Source organism: Varanus komodoensis, unplaced genomic scaffold, assembly GCF_004798865.1.
Source record: "Varanus komodoensis strain SLA01 unplaced genomic scaffold, ASM479886v1 scaffold14_1, whole genome shotgun sequence".
Classification (NCBI taxonomy): Eukaryota; Metazoa; Chordata; class Lepidosauria; order Squamata; family Varanidae; genus Varanus; species Varanus komodoensis.
Genome location: NW_025335438.1, coordinates 296,368 through 306,513, shown reverse-complemented (window position 1 = coordinate 306,513; position 10,146 = coordinate 296,368). Strand labels below are relative to the sequence as shown.

The 10,146-nt window shown below is 38.3% G+C and overlaps 1 protein-coding gene across 4 annotated transcripts in view; it reads right to left on the bottom strand.

Annotated features, from left to right (window-relative positions):
• Positions 1-1,071: 1,071 nt before the first annotated feature.
• Positions 1,072-10,146, bottom strand: part of STK3 (serine/threonine kinase 3) — a 149,622-nt gene continuing 140,547 nt past the window's right edge. For all 4 annotated transcript variants that reach the window (XM_044424369.1, XM_044424375.1, XM_044424372.1 and 1 more), the window contains one exon: positions 1,072-6,597. In XM_044424369.1, coding sequence (XP_044280304.1) covers positions 6,439-6,597 — 159 coding nt within the window. In that variant the 3' untranslated portion in view covers positions 1,072-6,438. The remainder of the gene's footprint in view (positions 6,598-10,146) is intronic.

Genomic DNA, 10,146 nt, shown 5'->3' with positions numbered 1-10,146 from the left:
GGAAATCTAATCCAGACAGTGCTGGGTCCCAAAGTTATAGTGCTTATAATCATGGAAAATACTGTTAATTTATTATGTCACACCTGAAAGAAAACCACTCTGTGCCTGGGATGCATGCATATTTACTAATCAGATTACTGTTTCCAGTCTAATGATGGAGCACTGCTTGGTTAGATGGTGTTGCTAAATCTGGACCTGGGTACATCATTCAGTGTTGCGGCCTTCATGTCAAAATGGCTTACTAAATTACCCAGTAATGTATCCAGCATTATTGTTTGCTTGAATGTCTTAAATTTAATGCAACATATTTGCCAAAATCAAGGGGTTTCATTTGGGGAGCGCTGTTTGTCCATGTTCTGTGCTAGGCCAGTTATTCTTGTGGAGAGGGCAAGGGTCTTCCCAGCGCTTGCAAGGGTGAGATTTAAGGGCTTGGGCACTTCTGGCACTCCACAGACAAGGTCTTGGAAGGCTGCATGTCTACAACTTACGGTAAGAGGCTGAAGGCTCAAACATGTCACTATGAATAAAACAGTTCATCTCCAAACAAAGGATAGCTGAAGTAGCAGTATCCCCCTCTCCCCCTTCCACTCCTGCAAAGCATTGTCTTTTAAATTCTCTCTCTTTCTCTTTCAGAGACACAAATGCACTTATACACAGAGGGAAATATTCTGGCTTTAAGCTGGGCATACTACTGGGTTCCTTAAAAATAATTCATACTCTGTGCTCACAGTCTTTTACTTTTAAACCACTCCTGGGGAAGTGAGTGCTCTCAGAATAGCAGACTAGTGGTAACTAGTGGGAAAAAAACTCTAATGAAAGACTTAACATTAAAAAGAATGTAGCTAGCAAGCTTTTGTGCAGTTCTAGGAACTGCACATATGAAATTATACCCTTTCAATTACAATGGAATTTGCTTCCAGGTAAGTATGCAGAAGACTCTAAGTTAACCACAATCCTAGCCATGTTTATGCAAATGTAAATCTCTCCAAATTCAATGACATTCTCTAGTGAGCTTATTTAAATTGAATCTTAAAAGAAAGCTAGTGTGAACAGCACTGCAACTACTAGGAATAGATGGAAAATAACTTTTATTCAAAATGCTTGGTAACAAACTATTGTTTTTCAGAATTTTGGGAATTGTACTTTAAAACTTTTATGTACAAGATAGGAAATAAGCCATAAACAAAGCTGGGTTAAAATTTCATGATGGTTAACTCTCCTGGATGTATCGCATGTTTTAGTAAAATAAATACTTTACAAAACATTTATGTCTTAATAGAAATAAAAGTGATTATGGACACAAATAATGTATATTTCAGTAAATATTAATAAATATGACAGAATAATAGGAAGGCCAATTGCATATAAATCCTATACCTAAATTTCAGTTTTATTACCCAGTGACCAGCTTCATATAAAAGGCTGAAGCTCATCATGGCCTGGTTACAATGCCCACTCAATGGGAGTTGTGTCATGTGATCTTTGAGAGTGTGGATTATGTAAGGATTGTTCAAGGGTTGCTTGCTGTCACATGAGAACCCCCAAATGGGAGTTGCGTATTGAACACAGTGGCCATATACACTACAGTTTTACTGTAGTGGACTGTCATGTAATGCAAACAACTCTTTTTGCCTGAAACAACGAATGGTGAACAAGGTGTTTTTTTTAATGTGTTGTATTCAGTACTGAATTCACTGATTGAGGGAGAATTCTGGACATGCATAATTCCAAATAGCATATTTTGTTTGTAACTATTTGGTCTAGACTATACTGAATAAAACCCTTAATCAAACTAAGAAATGTGATTAGGTTTCATCATTTCTGATGAAAAGGCCCATATGAAAGTCAATGAGTTGGTTCACATATTCACTGTTAACCCACTGGTTAACAACCCATGGGGCTTCATGCTGAAGCAGGAGAGAGCATCTACCTGCCTCTTCTATTTTCACTCCGCAATGCACAATCTACTGTTGCCCAGGTTGTGGAGCACAATGTCCAAATCCAGGCAAAGGGGCTGTTTAAGGATTAAATAACTCAACAGCCGACTGATGTTGTGGGGTTAGCCACTGCCACTGGATTTTTCAGCCCATGTTTCAGTTATCATGCTCCATAACCTATTGAAGGAGCCAATCAGGGGTTGTGGAGTGAAGCAGAAGTACTGCTCCTTCCAACCTCCCTCCTGTTCATTCCTAACAGCTCAAAGTTTATTTAACTGAGGGCTATTATTCATATGAACATGGCTAATTGTCCATTTTGGAGATACATATCTCAGCTTCATAAGCCAAAATATGCACAACTGGTATGTCTAAGCATTCTTTCCTGATATCACCCATCCTTTCTTGGCATGCTACAATTAACCAAAGAAGCCATCAGTTAACCACGACTTTCTATTAAATCTGAACTGTGAAACTAGGGTTACAAGTTCAGAATTAGCCAGCACCTCAAACCATGTTTTATAGCTGGTTTAAGTTACTGACGTCTTCCAGACAAGGAAAGCACAGATTTCCTGCTCAGTGTAAAAGGAAACTCTGCTTAATAATGGAACACTTCCTTGGTTTATCTTAGCAAGTTAAGAAGCAAGGAGAGAAAGGGTGTACAAAAATACAAGCTTCATGCATATTTCATCTTATTAAGCCAATATTTACATATTTGAACAGTGACTGTATCAGAGCAGATGCTATGTATCTTGGCTTGACAGCTGGTTTTAATATTATCTTTCTGGTTTGCATGAGTAACAATAAAGTAAGAACAATCCGTCAAACAGCATCTGATTGGTCAAAATCAATTATACTTAAGACATACCAGGGGAAGATGGGGCTTACACACCTACTAATATTTTTGGCATTTTTAATAAATTATGAAAAGGGTGTGACTCAGGAATTAATGGGATTTAAAAAAAAGATTAACTGATACTGCACTGAAAAACCAAGGGGAATCTCTTAACATTAAAGAAAGGTACTCAAGTGATGTTGGGTGGTGAAGATCCTCTGCACACTGGAAATGCCAATATTACTTCTGAATAACATGCACAGAACTGCTCTATTAAACCTCAGCCCTAGACTGTGCACACAGCACAGGACTGGATCCAGGACTCCTGGAACTGGCATGAGGGGACCCATAACTCCTTGATGCTAGTGGCAAGGCTTAACTCTCTCCCACTGATCTAGAGCTGTGGCATCAGTATAAAGAAAAGCTTACTCAGGGTAGAACCACAGGTGGCCCCAAACACATCCCATAACCATAACTCTACTGCAAGCCATACACTTGTCAGGAGTCACAGCAAGACATTATTCTTAATTCTGGAGGTACCTTGAAGTAGGGATGCCAAGAATTGGCCAGAATCCAGCCCGTTTGTTTGCTAGGCTTCTTTTCCACACTTGGCACTGGCCAAGCTGAGGTTAGATCAAGTCCACAAATGCTTGGAAACAGTAGTGGCTTTTTTGCACAAAGTACACAATTATTTACATAAAAGTTGCAAAGTCTGCAATACTTAGTGCAAAATATCTAAATTATGCAAGTCCACAAGTCACACGTGCCAAAGCAGAACTCCACTGGCACAGTGGATGTGCATGGGAAGCATGAGTACAAGCTGGCCTCACAGTTCCTTTGGACTTGCTTCCTACTGGATGCCCATATGGACTTAGGACTTACGCCCAGGTGGACGTAGGTCAGAGAGAAAGCGGGCTTGAGTCTGGGGAGCCAAGCTGAAGAAATCTGATGCTTCCCACCCTCAAACCAAGTTCCTTAGAAATCACTACTGGACAAGTTCTGCCTCACTTGCCCTGCAGAGGACACTGTGCAGGTTTGGTAGCTATTGTGGAGAAAGTATTCAACAGCCTGAGGTTAAATGTGGCCATTCTACCAAAAATGCAATGTGCATGCTTCGTTTGCATTATAGAGTACAAAGCACATCAATATAAAGGTTCTGTAAGTCACATTATAAGCACCTATAATTAACATATCTGTTTGAAATTTAGCAAAACATTTCAGAAGTCTGATTTACAACAAAATTACCAACAATAGTTTCACAGTACATCACAACAATATGGCATACCAGGAGCAAATACAAGAAGATATCAGCTCCAACAAGGTTAGCGACCAGAACTTTTCCCATCTTTTTCATATAAGTAGCTAAAGATTTGTAATGTTTTTATTTTTCTTTTGAAACTATAAAATGTTCAATAATTTTAAGGAAATAATCAGATTTCAAAATACGTGCACACATGCATGTGTGCACATACACAGAGCACATGGTAAGATCATACTTGGCTGAAAATGAATGGTCCCATTGCACTTCCTTTAACTGCTTTAAAGCTTTTCAGAATGTGCTGTGTGTTTTTCCTGTCTGCAGTGCACAGTACTCATAATGATAGCAGTATATGTTAAAAAGACTAGAATACTTAGTAAAATCTTTACTAAAATATTACTAAATATTTTGTAAAATCCAGAAGCTGAACTACTTAGCGGTCACTATTGGGATCCTTACAAGATCTGTGTGCATTTATCAATATATCAGATATTTTTGGGAAGTATATAAATACCACAGGGATCTTAATTGGTGATGAGGGGGAAAAGTCTGAAAGAAACAACTATGTGGTCTATGTTAAAGTAATTGTAAATTGGAGTCCATCAATGTCACAAAAATATTTTACCCTATTTGACTGCAATAGCATATGCTTCACCTACTGGATATAAGTACATATCACAAGGGCTGAGCAAATAAAACAGCATGCTAGAGAAAATCCACCAGGTTGCATATTTTCAAAAAAGCCTTCAAAAAACCCAAATACTTTGAACATAGGTGTCAGAATACCCATGGCAGAAGCAAAATATCACCATGGGAAAGATAGGTAGTCTAATGGTTATAGATATTCTGCTGTGCCAGTACTATCACAAGTACAGCATTGTGTGGGCCTTTCTTGTAAGCATGAAAACCTAGCACATTTTCTCTTGCAAGATTAAACCTCTATTTTTCTTGTAGACATATTTTCCTCTGGCAATATAAGCCAGATTGAACAATGAAGTAATACCGTAATACTCTATATGTTTTGAGGTGTTATTTATTTAGAATTTCTATTTATTGCTCACGCATGGAAGCTATTCCCCAGATATTTCTTTTTAAACAGCAACAAAATGTAAAACTTGTTGTGGAGAGGGTTTTTTTTTAATGCATTTGAGATTTAGCAGGAAAAGCTGCTAAAGAGGGAACAACCAGGAAAAAACAACCATGCATGCTTGCACCTATGGATCAGAAGAGTAATTTTCTTTGGTTTTTCAATCAGTTTCTCTCAAATATATTTATAACAACAACAAAATGTTTCCAAATTCAGGTACAAAAAGAAAATAAATGGGTAAGAATACTGGAAAAGATAAACAAAAAAAACAAAAAAATCAAACATACAATGATCCTTACAAGTAACTTGTTAATGGAAGAGTACTTTTATTATGGAGCAAAATAGGATATTGAAACTGATAAAAGTAGATGAAAAGGAATGGCAGATAGAATTGCACCCCAAAACAAGTGACCTGCATTTTTTCCTGTATTACAAAGGGGTGTGGGGTAGGGGGAGAGAAGAGGGAGTATGTGAAAAAACTGTTTAGGCACTTGTTTCTTATTCTGAAAGATCCTATCAACAAAACTGAAAGGGAGAGGGCGTAGACCAAAAATTGCTGGGAACTTCTCTGAAGGCCCCTGGCAATAAATGGAAGTTGTTTAACAGTGCATACCTTCCATTCATTAGACACTCTGCCCTGACTCTAAGTAAGCTTTTTGCTAGGGTAGCCAAAGTATCACTAGACCCCAAAATCAGCATAGTGCTTAAACACATGCTCAACTTCAAGGGGTTAACTAAAAATCCTATGAGACCTAAGTGTGTGCTTACAAGCCAGCTGGAGCTAATACTCTTTACCTGAGTTAGATCTTAATATAGTAGTGACTTCTGTTTAGAGTGTTTCTGCACACATATGTTTCACTTACTCTATCCTGGCTTCCACTATTAGCATCTGCAAGCACCATTTACAGTTAAAAAGCATCAAGCATAAAAATAAATAAAATCACCTAAGCATATACAATAAATATGCCCTTAAATTGGAAGAAAATATATTGCAACTTAAGGCCCTGCATTACTGAGCAATTAGGACATAGCTTTAAGTCTTACCAGAAACCAAATATTACTCCTTATTTTACAACACACAACACTACTGAACACAGCTGAAAGGGATCAGCAAGTGGAATGTGAAGCTTCTATTGTATTTTTAAACATGACAAATAGAACAGGTTTTTCATTTAGGCTGCAGAACACATAATGCATTTTCTTTCAGTACTTCAGCTTTAGCTGTTCTGAAGCTCAAAGTTGCTGCTTTTCAAGACTTGTAATTACATATAGTTTTTACCAGTGTCCATATCAACTTGTAGCATTATATTAGGGAGTAATAAAATCAGAAGTTCTGTTGCCTTCGCTTTTTTGCATCCATTGCATCCAGAATTGGCTGCCTTTTAGCTGTGTATCTTTGACGAAGCTCTTCAATTTCTCGTTCCATCATAGGATCCAAAGCTTTTAACCTCATCTGCAATTCTTCCAAGCTTAGATTTTTTAGCTGTCAGGAGAGGAATAAAAACATACATAGTTTATTTAACAAAAGTTATTTTCACCAAAAATAGGAAAGTTGACATTCAACAGCCATCATTAATTGTTCACAATACAGCAGAATAACCTACTACACATAACCTAAAACTTGAAAACATTTCTACTAATTGACACAATGCTGATTCAGTAAATCAGAAAAAAGATAATTTTATATGTACACAGAATGTCTAAGCAAAACTGACTTGCTATGATTGAACAATCAAATATTTACCATTCCTAGGATTTACTTGTTTTACCAATTTATAAGCCAACTTTGTATTCAAAATACACAGCACAGCTTAAATCAAAAACATTTTTAAAAGAACAGAGAGCTAAGTTAGTTAAAATACACAAAATCAGGATTAACACCATGCCAAACATTTGGGGCTGGTTTCCCAGCCATATTTGCAGACACCCATATATTGTGAATGTATTTCTCTTCACCATTCTGTATCAAGTTAGATGCAGAGGCAAGGAGGAGCAAGCTGAGGGATGCTGCCGCCTGCTCCCCTTCTTACCATGCTTGTTTCTGTTCCTGATTTCCCCAGTCTGGAATATTAAGACTAACAAGCAATCAAGGTGTCTAAAGGACTTCTCTCTAGTTTACTGAAGGGGGGCTTTAAAACAATTATTTGATAGAAGAAATACATTTGCAAACTGGCTCCCTGTCTTCATTCGACACTTGTTCCATATGTACAGGGGCACATGTTCCATATTTACAATACTTGTCTTCCATATGTACAGGGCCACAATCAGGTGCAGAGAACCTTCTCTAGCCATGGAAGCATCCTGTGCAACTTAGAAACCTGGGAAATCATGTAGGCTGATCACACTCCAACACATCTGGGAAACACAAACTTGGAAGGCTGTTATGTTGCACAAGCTGTTCTTTGGCAGCTCCTGATGCATTGGTTCTAGCTGGTCTCTTTGTATCTTTAAGGCACTACACTAGAGAAACAGAAATAACACTATCCTAAAATTAGGTGATAATCCTGAAACCTTTGCTTGTGCAACGTTCCAGAAGGCATCTCTAGTTTGCACTTCTGGTAGCAACCACATCTGTGGCAAGCAAACTAGAGTTCCTTGTAGCAATGTTGAACAGTGAATGACAGATGCATGCTCTCAAGCACTGCTACAGATATATTCATGTGCTGTTTAGAAAGTCAGTCCTACTCCATTAGTCAACATCATATTAGATGAACCAGATTCCATCTGTATCTGCTTTTTTCCCCTTCAAAAAGCTAACTACACCTTGTGGAGAGGGGAGGAGGATTTAGAAAAGAGCAAAGGGCAAGAGTTAAACGTCTTTGCCCAAAGCACCTTTTCCCTTCATATGTAAGGAAACAAGAACTTCCTATTTTCTTCTGAAGGAGGGAGAAACTATGATTAACTCTCGCCTTACTCCAAATTTGTTTCCTATTATGCCTCTTATGGTATCTGGCTGACTCATTGCTATACAGGTTTAATAATCTATTCTGATTATTCTGACAAGACCACAAAGGGGCTTTTTTTTTTTTTTTTTACAAAGATCCAGATCTTTCACTGGGTCACTGCCACACCAAGGCAAGCTACCTTGAGATGATAAATATCACCCAAAACAATGGGCTGAACTCAGGAAAAAGAAAAGATTGAATTCAACACTTTTCCTCTCAGAATGGTACATTACCCCCTTTTTTTGGTGGGGGGAGAATGTTTGATTAATTGCTCAGGAGGTACCCAAACATTACTAATGTGGAGGATTGTTTTTTAAAAAGGTGGCTCATTTGCATGTAAGCAAGCTACAGTGAAAGGTTAAAGATGGATTCCTGCCAGCAAGTGGGGGTGCTGCAGGCTGTGACTCCTCCACCTGCATGTGCAGGAAATAATCCAGTTTCAAAACAGAAAACAAAACAGTGAGGTTCATATTTATTACATCGTCCTGAGGCAGCAAGCCTTCACAGCCCTGTCAGAGCTGTTATTGTGTGTGCACACATGCCAATCAGGCTTCTGGGTGGCAAAAATAAAAAAGACAAAGAAGTCATTTAAAGGAGGAGGAAAGCAGGCTTATTTAAAAAAATGCATAGTACAATTTTGTAGTAAATGCACTGAGATTTTAAGTATATACATCTTAATAAATAGCTAAGAAAGAAAGAAATTTTAAAAGCATGGTATCAGACTCAATACTGATATTATGAATCCAGGGTATTTTTCTGTCAATAAGGCATTCTATTTTCAGGAGCTTACAAATTACAATGAGGCATAAGTGCTGCTTATGCAACACAGTGCAATCCTCTACTCTAACCATACTAACTGGAATGCTTTGAGATCTGTCAAATGAGATGCTTTGAGATCTGTCAAATGTCACCTGCTGAAATCTTGGGTGTATGCCATTGTATACCAGGGCACAATCAGAGGCATGGTCAGGAGAAGGGTGATTCAACCCCAATTCTCAGCTTGCTCAGACTCCACAAGCCACTTCTTCTATGCATGCATACTATGACGCAAGTTAAAACAGAATTACAAAAATAGGTGAAAAAGCAAAATACACTTTCCTCTCCATTTACACCATTGCAATACATGTATCTAACCACAGCATACCAACAAGGGATGTGACAGGGGACCAGAACACTCTGGCTTCCTATCATAGATAATTAGAGCACACAGTGAAGGACTGTGATAATGGCAAAAAGTCACTTAGCACAAGAAGAGGAAATCCTGCACAGCCTAGCCAGTAAGAAACAAGGTAACAGAGTAGGCACTGTAATGTAGGCATATCCAACGCTGCTTTGAATTGGCATTCTGATACAGCATTAAGATTGGGCCAAATTTCTTTTGTAGAGGACTTCCCATAGGAGAAAAAAGGGTGGTGAGCAAGGAAAAGTGGGTAGTGGCATGACAGAAAAGAATTGGTGTAGGGAAGGGAAATCCCATCCCCCAGCACCCCCACAACGGAACCTGTACACTGGAGCTTTACCAAAAAAAGCACTACTGGCATTGCCTTTAAAACGTTTTTTAAAGCCTCTAGTTTTACAGCCTAAGAATGGAGTTGCAAAAGTAAAGAGGTATCTTTGACTCAGCTGAAGTATTCACTTTCTCCCCTCTCGAGAGAGAAAATAAATCTGCCAAGAGGCACTGTGGTTCCAAGGCATTTTATTTGTAGTTGTGTGTGTGTGGAAGGGGTGTTTTTGCTCAATAAGCATCACAGATCCATGCACAAGAATGAGGATGTGTACTTTTGTTCCAAAATCAGAACCCAGAATCACAGCAATATGCATCTTCAAGAAGGGCAGGAACCAGTACAAATGAAAGGCCACAGGTTTGGCATGAATCACTTTGCAACTGCAAAGCGTGAAAATTGTCTCAGGTTGTTCTCAAGCCATATAACCCCAAGGATATTAGAATGGTATTATCACTGAGTTGTGCTCCACATACTAGTAGAGAGATGTCAATATTAAACAGAACAAATAAGTGGAAATAAAATAGTTTTTAATTACTCTTCTGTGATCCTGTATATGAAAGAATAAAAGAGAGAGGAAGAAAG